This window comes from Eulemur rufifrons, chromosome 24, assembly GCF_041146395.1.
Source record: "Eulemur rufifrons isolate Redbay chromosome 24, OSU_ERuf_1, whole genome shotgun sequence".
Classification (NCBI taxonomy): domain Eukaryota; kingdom Metazoa; phylum Chordata; class Mammalia; order Primates; family Lemuridae; genus Eulemur; species Eulemur rufifrons.
Genome location: NC_091006.1, coordinates 16378508 through 16398608, shown reverse-complemented (window position 1 = coordinate 16398608; position 20101 = coordinate 16378508). Strand labels below are relative to the sequence as shown.

The 20101-nt window shown below is 40.8% G+C and overlaps 2 protein-coding genes across 4 annotated transcripts in view; one reads left to right on the top strand and one right to left on the bottom strand.

Annotated features, from left to right (window-relative positions):
- The window catches only part of LOC138374961 (zinc finger protein 480-like), a 240769-nt gene that overhangs the window by 138641 nt on the left and 82027 nt on the right, over nt 1-20101 (bottom strand). The window lies entirely within an intron of this gene.
- On the top strand, nt 1329-17184 carry LOC138374960 (zinc finger protein 160-like). Of its 2 annotated transcripts, none has more exons than XM_069458190.1 (5): nt 1329-1438; nt 2568-2658; nt 9916-10042; nt 10525-10653; nt 14692-17184. In XM_069458190.1, the coding sequence occupies exons 2-5, from the start codon at nt 2587-2589 to the stop codon at nt 16866-16868; spliced, it is 2505 nt and encodes an 834-aa protein (XP_069314291.1). In that variant the 5' UTR covers nt 1329-1438; nt 2568-2586; the 3' UTR covers nt 16869-17184. The 2 variants fall into 2 exon arrangements, with proteins under 2 accessions (XP_069314291.1, XP_069314290.1); XM_069458189.1 differs by lacking the exon at nt 1329-1438 and adding an exon at nt 1935-1998.

Here is a 20101-nt window from a genome sequence, read left to right as displayed (position 1 = left end):
GTGGGGTTCCCTTGTCTCCCTCCTGGGTCTATTGATTTGCCAGAGCAGCTCACAGAACTCAGGGAAACACTTCATTTGCCCATTTGTTATAAAGGGTATTACACAGGGTACAGAAGAACAGCCAGATGGAAGAGCTGTCCTAGCAAATTGATCAAGCTGGAGGAAGGGTTAAAAGAACCACAATATTTATCAGGTGAGTCAGAAGTAGAGGTGACAGCTACTGCTTGCTTAGTGCACCTGAAGTGAGGGTCAGTCTTGTGGGGACTGAGCTCTTAACCTGTGGCATCTGATGCTATCTTGTAGATAGCTTCAGAGTTGAGTTAAATTGTAGGACACCAGCTGGGATTCTGCTAGAGAGCTGATGATTGTGGGAAAATACACACACATTTTGGTGACTAAAGCTGAAGGATTCGGTGTTGAATGTGAGTACAATGAGCAGTTTGCCTTTTCCTATCTCAAATAGGAAAGAAAAACATCATCTCCATCCGGCCCAACCCCTGTCTTCTCAGGACCTGTGACCTCTGCCCAGTAGTGACTGGGAATGGTCTGTCCCTGCTCCCGGCTGTTGCTGGCCCAGCCATTGTGCACCACTTGCCAGCCCCACTGGCAGTCTCAGGATGCGTGGCATCCCTCCTGTATTGTCTCATACATTGTTACTTCAAGGGAATTATTTTTATCAGCAAACCCAATGGTGGGCTTGTCCATTAAAACACACACAGACACATACACACAGAATTAATCTTTTATCCTTCTACTCTTCCATCTTTTTAACAAAAATACTGTTACCTACATCTCCCTCTACTGTAAGTACCCTCTTGTGTGTTACATCTCAGAACATAATACACTAAAACCTTGTTCTTGCTTGGTCTTCAGTCTTTGCTGCCTGTTCTTGCTTGAAGCCTTGAATTCTAGCTTGAATCAAGTTTTCACTATAAGCATTCCTTTGATCCTTTTCTGGTCACGAGTGACCTCCCAATTTCTATATCTAATATTTAATTTCCTATCCTCATCTTTCATTTCCTATCAGTAGCATGTGGCATGATTGGTCATTTGTCTTCTGTTTTCTTTGTTTAGAGGACATCCCATTAACCTTTAAAGATCTGTTTTAATTGTCTTGATACCTCCTGATCTCCTTTCCTCCTCTGGTGTCCCCCAAACTTCCTGTTCTCTGAATGTGGCGTGACCTACTGCTTAGTCCTCGAACCTCTTCTCATCTCTGTCCACACCCACTGCCTTTCCTTATTGTCTCAATTCATGGTTTAAACCCCACATACATGTCTACGTTTCCCCTGCAGACCTCTCCCATGAGCTGTAGCATCTTGTGTCCAGGGGTGGTCCCAACAATGCTGGGCCATCTAACAGGCATCACCACCTTCAAATGTCCAAAGGGACTTCCTGACTCCCCCAGATGCATTCCCTTCTAGTCCCCATATCTCAGGTAAGGACGGCCCTCTGCTGCCTGGGGCTTAGATGAACTTCTTGTCATATATTTAAAATGGATGATACTACATTGTAAGTGCATTAATTTATAAAATAAAAAAACTCCATGTTTACTTATAAAAGGTGAAGAAATACATTATTTCCAAATTCTTTCAAGGTGTGGGAGAAAAATGTTTGTAGTCTTGGGCGTTTCCTTCTCTGCTTCCCCAAGACCTCTGTGGCCTCACCTCCTGCTTGTGTTGTCCTCGCTGGCTCTTCTCCCGCCACACAGACCTCTGTCCTTTTCCTGGGGTCTCATGCGTCAGGGTCTCCATGGGCTTATCGCTTTGCCTAAAACTCTGGACCCCCAGCTGCAGGTGGAAACACCTTTTTTCCCCAGGTCCTTGTTCTGATATCCCCTTCTCAGTGAAGACGTCTGTGTTTTCTCTCCACAGCCCCTCATTTGACATTTAAGGAACACCCTCAACCTCTCCTCACGTCCATTTTGGCTACTCTGCATGTGTCTTTTTGTTCCTTGGTTGTCCACTGTCTGGATAGTGGTGACAAGCAGGTCCCCAGGTGAGAGTGGACCAGATGGTGGGAGGTGTGCTGGGTTTGCCCCTCTGAGTGGAGCTGAACCCTGGCTTCACATTACAGTGCTAATACACACTGCAGATACATCTCCTGTGCCCCCTCACCCGAGATTTCCATTCAAACAGATGAGGGTCTAGCCTGAACAATATTGAGTGCATTCTATTCTGTGTCCTGCCTTGAGCACCGCAGCTCTGTGTCCTCCATTTCTGTGGGCTGAGATCAGTCTTGTCCACAGAGGGGTGAGGAGGTCTGTGCTGTACTTCGGGTTTGGTCAGGGCTGGGTCAGCGTCCTGGCAGGGAGCTCAGTCCAGCCCAGCCCCCCACTGCTGTAGCCTGTGGGCCTCACCAGGAGGTTCGCGGGGTCTGATCAAAGGGGTCAAAAACTAACTTGTTGGTCTTCCGCTGGGAGTTTATTGTCCCAGTACCCCACCTGGTGCCTTGGGAAGGAGAGGACCATTTTTACACAGGCTGAGGTCTTTCCCCTTTGTGTAATTGTAGCACAGAAAGAGATTCTGTTGATTCTGAGCATTGAGCATCATATTTTTGACATTTAGGATTGACTTGTAAAGACTCATGTTGGGTGAGGAAGAAGCCTGGAAGAGAGGGAGGAGGAAAGAAAAGAAGTCAGGAATGGATCTTACTCAGGTAAGGTGATATTCTCAGTGGGCTGTTCTGTGTCTCCGTCCTTTCTGAAATGCTGGGCACTGGGGTTGCTGATCTTCTCTGACTCTGAAACGTCCTTCCTGTTGTGTTTGCTCACACTCACCCATGCCTTGCCTCAGTCCCTCTCATCTCCACTGAGATTCCGTCTCACTGTGACCCAGTGACATGACCCTGTGAAGAGGCTCCATTGGACTCGGTCCTGGGAAGGGCTTCACACCCAGACCTGGGTTGGAGATGGGTGTGGCCCTGTGGTGTCAGTGCTGCTGGGCAGCAGGGACTGTTTAGGGGCCACATCTAGATGTACTGTCAGCTCTGTGTAGGGGAAGGTTAGAGAACTCGCCCGTAAGTCACGGATTAATGTGCACAAACACCTGCTAAATGGTTATAAAAAGGGAATGATCACGAGAATTCTTTTCTGACTCATTTCTATTACATTTGTAGGTAAATCAGTGAGTCACTGACTCAAACTCTTAATGACAGCGTGGAATGGAAAGTTTAGACCCAGACATCAATGATAGAGGATTCTTTCATTCCATCATCTGTTTTTACTATAACATAAGTGTGAAAGAGCAGGAGATGCATTAAACTATTTCCAGACAGTGCATACCATAGTTACTGTGGTGTTCCTGCGGGGACCCTTGTGGGACAGGTGTTTTAGCTAAGAATGGTTATAATTTTGCTCAGAACTAGGAGCAGAACTTCTTGCCATTAGAAAAGATGGAAGTATATTTTTGTTTTACCAGTTATTATTAAATATTCCATTTTATTTGAAACATCACATGACATATTTATTTTATAGTAAAATTCCAAACAAGCTTGCTTAGCTTAGGTGCTAAGGCATAGAGCACCCCTGTCTTGTCTAGCCTTCCACCCTCCCTCACGTGTTAGTGCGGAATCACTGTTGTCAGTTTTATGGTGAGAGCACAAGTCCTGTAGAAACGTCTACTTAATTATGGGATTAAAAAGTAAAGTTCTTCAGTGAATGCTTTTACTATGTCAAGATAATCCATCTTTTACTATGTCAATGTGGTGTGTTACATTGACTGACTTTCTTCTCCTGAACCGCCCTTGTATTCCTAGTGTGTATCACACTTGATCATGGTCTATATAATTCTTTTACTGTGCTGTACAATTTGGTTTCCTAGTATTTTTCTGAAGACGTTTCCTTTGTGTTTTAGAGACTTAGTCTGTTCTGTCGCCCAGGCTGGAGTACAGTGGCACGATCATAGCTTACCTTAACCTTAAATTCCTGGGTTGTAGTGATCCTCCCGCCTCATCCTCCTAAGTAGCTAGGACCATAGGTACGAGGCACCACACCCAGCTAATTTTTATTTTTTTGTTTTTGAACAGAGTCTCACTCTGTTGCCCAGGCTAGAGTGCTGTGCCCTCAGCCGAGCTCACAGCAACCTAAAATGCCTTGGCTCAAGAGATCCTCCTGCCTCAGCCTCCCAAGTAGCTCGGATTACAGGCATGCACCTCCATGCCCAGTTAATTTCTTCTATACATATTTTTTAGTTTTCCATCTAATTTCTTTCTATTTTTAGTAGAGACAGGGTGTCGCTCTTGCTGAGGCTGTTCTCGAACTCCGGAGCTCAATCAATCCACCCGCCTCAGCCTCCCACAGTGCTAGGATTAGAGGCGTGAGCCACTGCGCCCGGCCCCAGCTAATTTTTAAATTTTTTTCTTGAGATGGGGTCTTGCTATGATGCCCAGGCTGTTCTCAAACGCCTGAGCTCAAGAGATCTTTCCTCCTCGGCCTCCCAGAGTGCTGGGAGTACAGGCACAAACCACTACACTCAGCCTGTTGAGGACTTTTCATCAGCATTCATCGGGAACATTGTATAGTTTTGTTTTCTTGTAATATGTTTACCTGGGTTGTATCAGAGTCATGGTGGTGTCATAGAATGAAATTTTTTTGTGTTCCCTTTCTTCAGTTATTTGGAAATGAGAAAGATTTATGTTAATTTTTCATTAAGGGTTTGATAGAATGATACAGTGATTATGAATTTTGCATCTGTGTCTAGTCTCTTCCATGGGAGATTTTGATTAATCTCCTTACAACTTACAGGTGTGTGTAGATTTTTTCTTTTTGACTCAGTATGTTGTGTGTATTTCTACAGATTGTTCAGTTTCTTCTAGTTTATCTAATTTGTTGGCATATGCTTGACCATAATTGTCTTTTATAGTCTTTCTTCTTACTGTGACATGCAGGTGTTGCCTGTGATGGTGTTTCCCAATTCCCTCAGGCTGTCTTCATTTGTCTTCATTCTGTTTTTCCTTTTCTCCTTTTTTTGTTTACTGTTTATTTCTTCTACCTGGTCCAATCAGCTTTTGAGGCCCAATAGTATGTTTTTCAATTCAGTTATTATTATATTTTTCAGCTCAAAAATTTCTCTTCTGTGTCTTATAGTTCTAGTTCTGTTGAGAATCTCATTTTGTTCATATTATACATTGTTTTTGTGATGTCCTGAAGTCCATGTGTGCTCTCTATATTGGTTGAATATCCTTTTGACTCTTACTTGGAATTCTTTGAATGGTCATTGAAAAAAATCTTCATTTCTTTCGTGTCAGTTTGTGGTGATTTAATTTGGTCCTAGGTTTGGGTTATGTTTTCTTTTATTTTATATATATGTCGTTATCTCCTGTTGGGACTTCAGCATTTCACAACTCAGGCACTTGTTGGCGGTTTTTGTTTCCCTTCATTCAGGGAGGACATTCTTCATGTAGCCCGACTAGAAATTCTGGAGACCTCTCAATACTTTTTTGAGGATGTCTCCTTTCTAGGCCTTTGGTTATAGTCTAACTGAACAGATTTTGCCCTTGAGCCATTTTCTACTGAGAAACTCTCCTGTTGTCTGCCTGGTAGTCTGCAGCCTCCCTGGTGCTCTAGTAACCTGTGGTCTGGATCTCCCCCTAGTGTCTTACCCGTGCTCCTGCAGTAATTGATTACGTTGATGGCCTTTATTTTCAATGTCTCCCTGGCCAGGTGTTTTTAGTTTCAGTGATTATATTCACCTAAGATAGAAACTTGTCCCTCCAGTAGTCCCCTGAAAATCAGAATGTTGGATGGATGTTCCCATACTTTTCCTCCCCCACAAGAAATCAGGAATTAGTGGTTTCTTCAAAATGTTGCCACATCATGCCCTGGTAGTGCCTCTGGCAAGGGGTCTCAGTGTTCCTATTAGGCATCCATTAGGGGCTCTAACCTCTTAAGTGATTTCTCAGCTTCTCCTGCAGGCAGTTGATCTGTGTGTTGTTATCTGTGTGTGTCTCCGTGTTTGGGGTTTGCTATTCTGTCTTACTGATATCACCACAGGAATACAATTTTGCAATTTCCTTACATAAGCCTGGAAATATCATTTAATTAAGTGCCATGATATATTTGCTAGTGGAAAGGTCAGATGTACCATGTGTATGTGTCTGTTTAATGAGAGATGCTAAAGAAAAGATAGTTTTCCGTATATTGGTATTAGTTTTTAGACTTAAACAGCATTGTTTTTCTAGGTTGCAATCATGTCATTTATTAATTTTAACAAATCCAGCTCTTTACTCTCTTCTCCACTCCCTTTTTTTTCATGATTTTCCTCTTTATTGGTCCCTGCTCAGATATCCTGTGCAGTCGTGTTTGGCTGGAGCTCTGGTCAGCCCACTTTTAGCCATCTTTTTTTTTTTTTTTTTTTTTTTTTTAATGTTGCCCAGTCTGGGCTCGACCTCCGGCCCTTAAGGAAATTTCCCACCTTGGCTTCCCAAAGTGCTGGGATTACAGATGTGAGCCACTGCACTGCCTTAATCTAAATTTGTTAAATTAATGTATTATACTGAAAATTTCTGTTTCTCATGTTATGATTTCATTACAGGAATAAACTATTATAATAAACTCCATTGTGCTTTTGGTAATGCCTACATATCTAAATTTAACTGCATGAAATTATATCTATATTTTTGAATAAATGTATTTAATAGGCATTAGAATTCAAGTTCCTACAATTTTTTACATTGTACCATTTTTTAAAACTTTTTATTTCAGAATGTTTTGGTGGTACAGGTGTTTTGGTTACAGGGATTGCTTTTGTACAGCTTGAGTCAAAGTTATAAATGTGTCCATCACTCAGACAGTGTACAGTGTATCCATTAGGTGTGATTTCACCCATCCCCTTCTGCCCGCTTTCACCTGCTTGATTTCCTTTGAGTTTTACTTCCGTATGTACACTTGAGTGGTGATCGGTTAGTTCCAATTTAACAGTGAGTATGTGTGGTGTTTGTTTTTTCATTCTTGCGCTCTTTTACTTAGGAGAATGGTCTCCAGTTGGTCCAGGTTGTAACAAAGGGTATTAACTCATGTTTGTTTGTTTGTTTGTTTTTTAAGGTTCAGTAGTACTCCATGGTGTATATATACCACATTTCATTAATCCACTCATGAATTAATGTGCACTTGGGTTGATTCCACATCTTTGTGAATGTGAATTGTGCTGCAATAAACATCTGAGTGTGAGTGTCTTTTTTGTAAAAGGATGTTTTTTCCTTTGGGTAGATACCCAGTAGTGGAATGGATGGATCAAATGATAAGTCTACTTTTAGTTTGTTGAGGTATCCGCACACTAATTTCCATAGAGGCTGTACTAGTTTGCAGTCCCACCAACAGTGTATAAGTGTTCCTTTTCTCTCTGCATCCACACCAGCATCTATTGTTTTGGGACTTTTTGATAAAAGTCATTCTCACTGCAGTTAGGTGATATCTCATTGTGGATTTGATGCGCATTTCTCTGATAATTAGAGACGTTGAGCATGTTTTCCTATGTGTGTTGGCCATTAGTCCATTGTCTATTTAAAAGCTCTGTTCATGTCTTTTGCCCTCTTTTCAGTGGGGTTGTTTGATTTTTTTCTTACTGGCTTGCTTGAGTTCTTTGTACTTTCTAGTGATTAGCCCTTTATCAGCTGTATGCCATGCAAATATTTTCTCCCATTCTGTCGGTTGTGTGTTCGCTCTATTGATTGTCTCCTTGGCTGTGCAGAAGCTTTTTAATTTAATCAAATCTCATTTATTACTTTTTATTCTTGCTGTGATTGCAGTTGGGGTCGTCTTCTAAATTCTTTGTGTAGGCCAATATCTAGAAGAGTTTTTCCAACATTTTCCTCAAGCATTCTTATAGTTTCATGTCTTAGGTTTAAGTCTGTTCTCCATCTTGAATTGATTTATGTGGGTGGTGAAGGTAAGGATCCTGTTTCAATCTTCTACATGGCACTGTCCAGTTTTCCCAGCAGCATGTATTGAATAGAGATTCTTTTCCCGAATATGTTATTGTCTGCTTTGTCAAAGATCAGATGGCTATATGTGAAGGGTTTTATATCTGGGTTCTCTGTTCTGTTACATTGGTCAATGTCCCTATTTTGTGCCAATGCCATGCAGTTTTGGTTACTATAGCCTTGTAGTGTAGCTTCGAGTCTGGTGAAGTGATGCCTCTTTATTTGTTCCTTTTGCTTCTGCTTGCTTTCATTATGGAATCTCTTTGCCAGTTCCATATGAAGTATTTTTTCTAGACCTGCGAAAAGTGACCTTGGTATTTTGATGGAGACTGCATTGAATCTGTACATCACTTTGGGCAGTGTGGACACTTTAACAATTTTGATTCTGCCACTCCATGAGCATGATATATTTTTCCATTTGTTTCCGTCCTCTGCAGTTTCCTTCCTGAGTGATTGACAGTTCTCCTTGTAGAGATCGTTCACCTCCTGGGTTAGATACAGTCCTGGGTGTTTCATTTTCTTTGTTGCTATTGTGAAAGGTATTGAGTCTTTGATTTCATTCTCAGCTTTATTGTTGTTGTTGTATAGAGATACTGCTGATTTTTGTCCATTGATTTTGTAACCTGAGACTTTGCTGCATGTGTTTATCAATTCCCGGAGTCTCCTGGCAGAATCTTTGGGGTTTTCTAGATATAAGATCATATTGTGATCACAGAGTGATAGTTTGACCTCCTTTTTCCCCATTTGGACACCCTTCGGTTGCTTCCCTTGCCTGATTGCTCCGGCTAGGACTTCCAGCACTATGTTGAATAAAAGTGGTGACAGTGGGCATCCTTGTCTTGTTCTAGTTCCAAAACACCAGCTCGCAGGTAGCTCCCAAATTGTGCTCCTCTATTCCCCCAGAAGTCCCCAAGGGAAGAGGGGAGGGCCTCGCTCTCCATGAAGACCTCAGCCCGAGGTGCACACCCGCCATAGAGAAGTAGCTGTAGATGAGCTTGGGTTGTTTGAGGAATCGTGTTGGTACAATTGTCATAGGAATTGCCTAAAATAGTATTCAAATGATGGGAGAGTACTCAGCTTTGAGCCTAGGAGAAAACGCGACTGTGTGCATCCATTTTAAAAGGGTTAAGAGATTACATTAGATGTTTCTGTTAAAACAGAGAATTACTATTGTCTCATCAATATACTGCTTTGAGAACAAAGATTTTCAACATAGGAGGAACACTAGGCTGCAGGGAAAATTATATCACCCGAGAGTTTCTATTTATTTCTCTTTACAAATAATATTCTTTCTGCAGTCAACATCCTTATATAAATCGTTATCACAATCTATGAGTTTAAGAGGCAGAACTCTATATCCTTCAATTAGTATAAGAGTTTTCCCTGAAGTCTGGAAAACAATTGTAAAAGATATTCCAAAGTGTACAGATGAACAGCCAGATGGAAGGGATGAATTGGGCAAGGTATGGAAGGAGGGGGCCCAGAGCCTCCACGCCATCTTTGCAAGCATCACCCTCTGGGAACCTTTACCTGCTCACCTATCTGGAAGGTCCTCTGAACCCTGTCCTTTTGGGTTTTTGTGGAGACATCACTACATAAGCGTGATTATGTGTATCTCTGGACATTCATGATGAAGTGAACCTTCATCCCCTCTCTTCTCATGGGAGGTTACGGGGCTGCAGCTAAAAATTCTGACCCTGTAATCCAGCCTGCATATTTCCAGTGACCAGCCCCCAGCCTGAAGCTGTCTACGGGCCTCTGGACACCACTTATCTCATTAATATGCAACAAGATACTGTCCCTGCAGAGATGTCAAGTGAGTTGTATGTCAGGAGGCAGTAGAAGCCCGCGTATATTAATATTTGACAGTATCACAAGGTGGATCTGTCTGCCCATTTACTTCAGTCAAATCTATTCTTAGAGTTCTTTCCTCATATTATGTGAACATTAGAACTCTGCTAATAGCTGCGTGGTGAAATGTGGTTTTCCTTTTAGGGACAGTTGACATTCCGGGATGTGGCCATAGAATTCTCTCCGGAGGAGTGGAAATGCTTAGACCCTGCCCAGAGGGCTTTATACAGGGACGTGATGTTGGAGAACTACAGGAACCTGGTCTCCCTGGGTGAGGATAACTTTCTTTAAAAAGTCAGGATGTCCTCTTGTGTATCTTTGCATTTTCTCTTGTGAGTCTCTTGTTAGTCCCGGCATTGCTTGACTGAGAGTGAAGCCCCGTTGATTCAGAAAGGAAAAGCTTTAGAATGGGGTATCTGGACTTTAACTGCCCCCTTTCTCAGATCTTCTCTGTTTTCATGATGTATCATTGGATGGTTCCAGAGCTTATGTATGTGTAAAACCTTGTGGCAGATGTTTAAAATATCCAATTTCCTGTTTTTCAGTCCTGTACTTTGATTCATTGGTTCTTCAAAGACAACTAAATGTCTACATGTTACAACATTCCCTAAGCATTCGAAAGGAGGCATTAAGAGGATGGATTTCTCATACATATTTATATATCCTTCTGGAATATCCTTTCTTCTTATGTAAAGTAGGTCTGGGATTCTGGGAAAACCATGGTACCTTATATTCCTTTCTTTCTATGAGCAGGAATTTCTCATTTTGACCTGAATATTATCTCCATGTTGGAGCAAGGGAAAGAGCCCTGGACTGTGGAGAGGCAAGTGCAAATAACGAGAAAATTAAATGGATGGAAATGGATCAAAGGTGTGATCACAGGTAAGTGCTCAGATGGATAGAGAGAAAGCTGCTCATTAATTAGTGTTTGGGAAAGTCTATCCAAATCTGAGAGTTCTATGGGAATACAAAAGTGTACGTCCTGTGAGCTCTAAAAGGAAATTTTTCTTTTCCTTCACTTCTCACTCTCTTCCTCAGAGATGTAACACTTTATCCTTGTACCCTCCAGTGGTGCTTCAGCTCAAACAGAAACCAATGGAAAGTCCTTATCATGGTGGACAACACTGTTTTATCTGACTTCATGAACTCTTTTGTTCTTGACACTGAGCATCACAGGAAAGGCTGTTCAGAAGGGTTGCTTTCTCCGTTGGTCTTTCCTTCTGTAGTTGCTTTCATCTGATGCTAAGTTCTCAGTCCATATTGATGAGAGCTGTGGCCTTCATAGTCCTGACAACTGGACCTCTCCATGTTCCATCCCATTTCATGTGCTTGGAAGACCCAGTCAGAACATGGGAAACATTGTCTGGTCTTCCTTCGCATCTGGGTCTCCAGAAACTTCCTGGAGCTTTCTCAAGCCCTTTTTGCTTGGTGAGGTCCCTCAGCCATTTTTGCCACACTTCACAGGTGTGTATGACAAGGGAGTGACTTGGATCTTCTGAGATTGTCACTCAGCAGAAAAAAAAGTCAATAGAAACATCCTCTCTTTGATCTCCAGCCCTACATGGGTGCAGATCCTATTCTTTCAGTCTCTTTGTGTGGGCTCTGTTGGCAGAACACGGAGTCCATTCTTAAGATGCCACAAAATCTGATGCCCATGCATTGTACTTTTCTCTTTCCACTGCTATTACTACTGAGTGAATGTAGGGAGACTGGGCTCTACCTGATTTTGTGCTCTCTTAGTTTGTATGATTTTCTTTCTGAAACTGGCTTTTAACATACACATCCCTGTAGAAGTCAGGATCTGCCCTCATGTGTCTTTGCAGTTTCTCTTGTGAGTCTCTTGTTAACTCCTGCCTTGCTTGACTGAGATGATAGCCTCAGGGGTGACTTGTGAAAATCCAGCTTTAGGTTCTGTATAACTTCTTGTGGAGTAGCCCATGGAGTGCGTTTACTGCACAACATAAAATTGATGAAGGGGAGCACTTTAACTAATATCATTGAATATCATCCTGCGACCTGCGAAGATGCCCTTTGAAGCCACTGAGTAGAGCTGGCCCATGATCCTGAGATAAAAAGTACAAGCAGAGTCTGACTGATAAGTATTTCCTATTGTTTTTCTAGTGTTTCAGAAGCGTCACAAAAGTGTCACTGTGACAATGCTGATCACATACACTAATGATGATCTCATTTCAGGCCGCAGTCAGTGTTGTAGGAATTTCTTCCAGGGAGAACATTGTTTAAGGTCACTACCTCGTGTGTAAAGTGTTGTTCATGTCACATTTTTCATCCCCTGTATGTGTCACTATTCATTTTGAAAAACCAAAACTTTGTCGTTTTGTTGTTGGTTCATACCTGTAACAGGCATGGTTTTGATACGTCTTCCTAAGGGAGCTTATGAAGGTAATGATGTCTGCATCATTTTAATTCTACCATAATTTGTTTAAACCAGTGCAGCTTTCATCTTGTGTAGTTTTATGTATTCTAAATGAACTTTTTAAAAATTTACTTAATCAGCAGCTCATATGTTCATGGCAATTTGGATCATAAAGGACAACCTTAGAATTATGTTAGTACCTCATTTCAAACTATATTACAAAAGTATAGTAATTAAAACAGGATTATAGTAGCCGAAAAGTAGACACATTGATTAGTGAAGCAGAATGGAGAAGAGAAATGAACCAGTAAATACATGGTCAATGGATTTTTGACAAAGGTGCCAAGAACACACAAGGGAAAAAGGACAGTGTGTCAGTACATAATGCTGCAAGAATGATTCTGCATGCAGAAGACTGAAACTGGGCCCTTATCTCACATCATATACAAGGGCTGTCCAGAAAGTATCCAGCCATGTAATATGAAAAATAGTATTTAATAGCTAGATACTTTCCAACAGCCGTTGTATAAAAATCAACTGATGGAAGAAATCACAGGGGAAAACCTACTTGACATTGGTCTGAGTAATCATTTCTTTTGATTTGACCCGAAAAGCTCAGGCAACAGAAGCAAGTATAGATGAATGGGATTGCATGAAACAGAATTGTTTCTTTACAGCAAAGGAATCAGGAGAAACTTTGCATCATGAGAAAGTATTTCCAAGCTGTACATGTGGTATGAAATTAATATCCAAAATGTGTAAGAAACTGAAACATCTCAATGGCATGAAAAGAAAAAACCCAATTAAAAAATGGTCAAAGCATCTCAATAGACGTTTTTGGTTTTTTTTTTTTTTGGGGGGGGTACAGAGTCTCACTCTGTTGCCAGGCTAGAGAGCCTTGGCCTCAGCCTAGCTCACAGCAACCTCAAACTCCTAGGCTCAAGCCATCCTTTTGCTTCAGCCTCCCTAGTAACTGGGACTACAGGCATGCGCCACCATGCGCAGCTACTTTTTTCTGTATATATTTTTAGTTGTCCAGATAATTTCCTTCTAGTTTTTGTAGAGATGGGGTCTCGCTCTTCCTCAGGCTGGTCTCGAACTCCTGAGCTCAAACGATCCACCTGCCTCGGCCTCCCAGAGTGCTAGGATTATAGGTGTAAGCCACCACCCCCGCCCAATAGACATTTCTTGAAAGATGACATGCATATGAACAATAGATGTATTAAAAAGACTCAGCATCAGTAATCATTATGAAAATACAAATTTAAACCACAATGAGATACCACTGCAAACCTGTCATAATGGCTATTGCTCAGAAGTGTTGGTGAGGCTATGGAGAAAAGGAAACTCTTCATTCCAGTTGGTGGTCATGTAAATTAGTATAGGCATTATGGAAAACTATATGGAGTTTCCTCTAAAAACTAAAAATGGTATTACTATTTGATCCAACAATCTCACTTCTGGGTATAAATCCAAAGAATTTGGAATCCGTATGTCTAAGATATCTGCACTTCGTGTTTACTGTGGCATTATTCACACAGCCAAGTTAGTCAAACTAAGTGTCCATTAGCAGATGAGTGGATACAGAAAATGTGGTGTACAATGTACAGGGGAATACTTACTATTCAGCCTTCTTAAGAAGGAAGTTGAGTTTCCCACATGAGCATGAACATGGAAGACATTTTGCTAACTGAAGGAACCAGGCACAGGAATACAAGTATTGGATGTTTTCTTTTATATGTGGAAGGCAATTGGAGTAGAGTGTTGGTTATCAGAGGCTGGAGGATGAGGAATAGGTTGGTTGGTCAATGGGTATGAAGTTTCAATTCAACAGCAGGAGTAATTGGTAAGTTTTTGTGGTGATGGATAAAAGTTATAAGATTGATTCCATCATTCCACATATATAGGTATATCATGATATTACTTTGTTCCCTACAAATATATACAATTATAATTTGTTGATCTATAATACAAATTTTAAAAACTCGTATTCCACTTCTTACACTCTGTACTGGTGGTAAAATGGATGTTCTTGGTTTTTTCTTAAGAGAATATTGTTCCCATTTCCACAGATTATAGCTTTTTGTAGATGTGGTTACTCATTCTTTGTCTGCTTCTTTTATAATGGGTTACTAGGATGTTTTCCTAATTCCTTTTTGTTACGATTTATAGATGATAGTTTTTAAGTATGTATTGTGCAATATAACTTGTTTTCATTTCAATTGTGAGATAGCCATATGTTTTTTCTCAATTGGTGTGTATCTTGGGGTCACTCCTCACAGGGCTAACGTAGGTTTGCACATTGTGTTTTAGTTATAGTGGTTTGAAATTAGACTTCCACAATATTCATCTGGATCACATGTAATCACCTTTTCTTTATTAAACGATACTATTCCTTTGTGTTCCTAAAAATTGAATTTTTCTGAAGTTTCCTAAGTATGTTTAATGTCAGCATTACCTTTGTTGTAATATTAAATTTATCAATGTGAAATGTTTTTTTATGTGCTGTAATTAATTGGAAACTCACAGCTCTGTATATGTTGTAGATCTCTCTCCTGAATTTGTAATAAAAAGTGTACCACCACAAGGGAAGACCAACGCAGGAGAAGTATTCCAAACAGTGACATTGGAAAGACCTGAAAGCCATGACACTGAAGACTTTTCCTTTAAGGAAGTCCAGAAAAATATACATGACTTTGAGTGTCAATGGGGAGATGATGAAGGAAGTTACAAAGCAGTGCATACGGCCCAGAAAGAAAATCTCCGTGGTAGAACAGATCAACATGATAGAAGGGATGCAGGAAACAAGCTTATTAAAAATCAGTGTGGATTAATCTTTAAGTCACATGTGCCTCAACTGCAGCTACTTCAAAGTAAAAGGAAAGTTGATGAATGTAATCAAGTCAAGTCTATCAACCATGGTTCCTCAGTTTCACCACTTCAACAAATTCCTTCTAGTGTGAAAACCCACATTTCTAAAAAATATGAGAATGATTTTATCTTTTCTTCATCACTCACACAAGGACAAACAGTAAACAATGGTGGAAAACCTTATAAATGTACTGAATGTGGCAAGGTGTTCACTGCAAATGTACATCTTGCACGTCACCAGAGATTTCATACTGGAGAGAAGCCTTACAAATGTAGTGAGTGTGGCAAGGGCTTCACTAGAAATGCAGACCTTGCACGTCACAGGAGATCGCATACTGGAGAGAAACCTTACAAATGTCATGAGTGTGGCAAGGCCTTTAGTGATGGTTCAAGCCTTGCACGTCACTTTAGAAGTCATACTGGAGAGAAACCTTACCAATGTAATGAGTGCAGCAAAGCCTTTAGTGTACGTTCAAGACTAACTATTCATCAGGCAATCCATACTGGAGAGAAACCTTACAAATGTAATGAGTGTGGCAAGGCCTTCGTTTACCCTTCACAGCTTGTACATCACAGGAAAAGGCACACTGGAGAAAAACCTTACAAATGTTACGACTGTGGGAAGGTCTTCAAAGATAGTGGCTCCATTGCATATCATCGAAGAATTCATACTGGTGAGAAACCTTACAAATGTAATGATTGTGGCAAGGTCTTCACTCAAAAGGGACACCTTGTACGTCACATTAGAAGTCATACTGGAGAGAAACCTTACCAGTGTAATGAGTGCGGCAAAGCCTTTAGTGTACGTGCAACACTAACTGCTCATCAGGCAATCCATACAGGAGAGAAACCTTACAAATGTTACGACTGTGGGAAGGTCTTCAAGGATAGTCGCTCCCTTGCATGCCATCGAAGAATTCATACTGGTGAGAAACCTTACAAATGTAGTGAGTGCAGCAAGGCCTTCACTCACCGTTCACAGCTTGTACGACACAGGAGAAGGCATACTGGGGAAAAACCTTACAAATGTTCCGACTGTGGGAAGGCCTTCATTCGAAATTCAGACCTTGTTAGTCATCAAAGTATTCACAGTATGGAGAGACCTTACAAGTGTTCTGAGTGTGGGAAAGCCTTTCGTCTTCGTTCTCTGCTAACTTCCCATCAGCTCATCCATAGTGAAGAGAAACCTCACAAATGTAATGAGTGTGGCAAGGCCTTCACTCGAAATGCAAGCCTTACACATCACAGAAGAATGCATACTGCAGAGAATCCTTACAAATGTGATGAGTGTGGCCAGGTCTTCACTGGAAATCCAAGCCTCGAACGTCACAGGAGAACACACAGTGGAGAGAAACCGTACAAATGTAATGAGTGTGGCAAGGTCTTCGCTCGAAATCGAAACCTCGCACGTCACAGGAGAACGCATACTGGAGAGAAACCGTACAAATGTAATGAGTGTGGCAAGGTCTTTGCTCGAAAGACAAACCTTGCACGTCACATTAGAAGTCATACTGGACAGAAACCTTACCAGTGTAATGAGTGCGGCAAAGCCTTTAGTGGACGTGCAACACTAACTGCTCATCAGGCAATCCACTCTGGAGAGAAACCTTACAAATGTAATGAGTGTGGCAAGGCCTTCAGGCAAAATGCAAGCCTTCTTAGTCATCAAAGTATTCACAGTGGAGAGAAACATTATAAGTGTAATGAGTGTGGGAAAGCCTTTAGATTGCGTTCAGGCCTAAATGCTCATCAGACAATCCATACTGGAGTAAAACCTTACAAATGTAATGACTGTGGCAAGCTCTTCCGTGCATCATCAAACCTTGCAAGGCATCACAGAATTCATACTTGAAAGAAACCATACAAATGAGTGTGGCAAGGTCTTGAGTCCCAATTCACTCCTGGTATGACATTGAAGAATTTATTTGCAAGAGAATCCTTACAATTACAGACTATGACAAACCCCTCATGAGTTCAAGCATTAACATTGGAGAGCCCATGCTAAAGAAAAATTACATAATTGTATGTGGAAGAGGCTTTTTTCATGCCTCACCGCTCACTGGGCATCAAAATACACATCTTTGATGAAAGCACACATGTAAAGTGTATGTTGAGGCTGTTACCCAGGGGCCATACATGTAGGTGAGGATTTGTATGAGGAATGACTCAATCTCTAATTCTCCATGATTAACCTTTGATATTACATACTGTAAAATAATTCTACATCCAAGTATATTAAAACTTATGGCATGATATATATCAAAGGTGCCAGGCGTTGGAGATGACCAATTACTTAGAAGTTACAAAATATTTTATTCATTTATTTGAGGATTCCTTTTTTTTATTATTTCAGCATATTATAGGGGTATGAAAGTTTAGGTTACGTATATTGCCCTTGCCCCCCCTTCCCCCCATTTTAGGATTCTTGAAAAGGCTACTTTACTATTCATAACTTTCTTTCAACTTGAACTTCGACATCTAACTATTATGCCCTTTTGACGAGCCTTTCATTGTGGTCTGTGGGAAAGAATCCATTGCCTGGCAAGGCCTCCTTTAAGGATGAGGATCACTTCCATCCATGTTCCTTTGAGAAGAAGAATGCTGCCTTTCAATATTAAATACCATCTCAATTAGCATTGGAAGGGGCAGAGAATAATGTAAAAGTATGATGTCGCTCATCTTGCTCATTGTGTTCAGGGTTCTCTTCTGACAGGAGGGCATTGTAGATCAAAGTAGACAAATCTCAATCAACTAACCATAATACAGAGCAGATCGAGACCTTAAGACACTGGGGTTTCTATGGGAAGAGAAGTAGGTTATTTAGGACTGATTATATGGTAGCAATAATGCTGGAGAAATGGTAGCCACCTTTGCCATTGAATGGTAATAGCTACAGCATAGCAAAGATTGATGAAAAATAAGTCTTAGTTTTGAAAATTAAGGAAGAACAGTTATCAGGGTGGAAAGTTTAATCAAAAGAACCAGAGTAGCATTCCTTGAGTAGGATTCACATGTAACTGCTGAGATTAGAAATTGCTGCTGCTTCTCTCAGAATGTATTATAGAGCATATGTTTTATAAAATGTATTGTTATTTCATACCTATGAATTCATCACATTGTTTCCCAACATAGTTTTCTCCTACCTCTGTAGTATACATCATAATAGAAAATAACAATGCACCATTACGTTCTGAAGGCTGAAGGATCTAAAACAATGTTTTTCCTTCGTGGAACCCAACAATATATAATTTCAAAAACCTAGAATCATACATTGCACTTAAGTTTTTCTCTCTGCACATTGTATCAGGATACTGATGCAGCTATCGTGAAAATCCCATAGATGTGCAATTTGAGACCTTAAACCCCAAAAGCTGCATCACTGTTGGTGAACATGCAGTGTATTAAATTTCACTTGCTTCTTTCTGGTGTGCCAAATAAGACCCATGGTATGCATCTTGATTTACATGAAGTGAAAATAGAAATATAGTACGGATATGAAAGATATAAGGACATAAAAGGAAGTGTATGGTATAAGGATAAAAATACCTCTCTTTTGTCCTAGGAATGCTCAGTTATGTCTTTTGGAAAGATTAATGTTCATGAAACTCCTTTTAAGAATGAACATACACAGTGAGAATATTGTTTCATTTTGATAAACTAGCAATTTATATATTCACCCTTGTAATATTTTTGGTAATTTTAATTTGTGACCACTGCCCTGGAACTAGATTGAACCCCACCTAGCGTTTAGTTTGAATATCGAGAATGATGATGCCAAATGCTGAAGTGTTACAAGAATGTTTATTACATAATGTGACTTTGTGGGGAAAGATGGGTAGACTTCCAAGACTGGTCCAAAAATGGATTGAGAAAACAGGAATAAGTAATTAGCTTGGAGTGTTATAATTATTAAATGGTCGGGTTGGGTTGGGGTACCTCGCCACCCCCTGTGTTTTGAACTTCCATCTGGTGCCAAAGGAGTGCACACCCAGGAACTATCAGCTGGACAGGTTGGAAAGAATAGGAAGAGGGAGTGCAGAGGTCAGTAGTCTAACTTCACAGTGGACACTGACTCTGCAATACAACACCGAATGTTTACCCTTGAAACTCCTGAATTCTTGCTTCAGAAAATTGGGAAGACCCCAGTTTTCTTCATAGTAATAGCTTACTACATTTCTTTTTCTGCTGAGCCCATAGGTCCCATTACACAACATTCTTGTTGAAATGTTTCTCAATCCCGTTTAGCTAAATTGCCTAAGATGTTTTTACACTAGTTCAATTAAAATTAATCTGTGGAAAAGTTTATTCTATAAGAAGCATAACTAAGCAATTTTACTAGATTAGCTGTTTAAAAAAAAGAAAGAGATGGGGTCTTACTTTGTTTCCCAGTCTGCAGTGCAGGAGTGTGATCATACTTCACAGAAGCCTCAAACTCCTGGGCTCAACCAATCCTTCTGCCTCAGGGTCTCAAGTAGCCAAGACTACAGGCACCTGCCACCATGTCAGTGTTTTTCCAAAGTCTATAGACATGTTTTCAGTTTATGATACTGAGCAATATATTCTATGGTCTATTTTTTTTTTTTTTTTTTTTTTTTTTGGTACAGAGTCTCACTCTGTTGCCAGGCTAGAGATCCTTGGCGTCAGCCTAGCTCACAGCAACCTCAAACTCCTGGGCTCAAGCAATCCTCCTGCCTCAGCCTCCGGAGTAGCTTGGACTACAGGCATGCATCACCATGCCCGGCTAATTTTTTCCATATATATTTTTAGATGTCCATATAATTTCTTTCTACTTTTAGTAGAGATGGGGTCTCGCTCTTCCTCAGGTAGTCTCGAACTCCTGAGCTCAGTCAATCCGCCCGCCTCAGCCTCCCAGAGTGCTAGGATTACAGGTGTCATCCATCTCGCCCAGCCGCTATAAAATAATTTTAAAGAGATATATTCTGAGTCAAATTTGAGGATCATGACCCGGAGCCACGCCCAAGAAGCCTTGAGCAAGTGGACTTCTCGCTGTGGCTGGGTTACAGTTTGGTTTTATACATTTCAGGGAAACAGGGTTTATAGGTAAAGTCATAAATCCGTATGTGG

What these genes read in the sequence shown, in the direction of transcription:
- LOC138374960 (XM_069458190.1), top strand. Translation starts at nt 2,587, where the DNA reads ATGTTGGGTGAGGAAGAAGCCTGGAAGAGAGGGAGGAGGAAAGAAAAG. An exon ending in CAGGAATGGATCTTACTCAG is followed by an intron (nt 2,659 to 9,915) that starts GTAAGGTGATAT and finishes TTTTCCTTTTAG; the next exon opens with GGACAGTTGACATTCCGGGA. An exon ending in GATCAAAGGTGTGATCACAG is followed by an intron (nt 10,654 to 14,691) that starts GTAAGTGCTCAG and finishes TATATGTTGTAG; the next exon opens with ATCTCTCTCCTGAATTTGTA.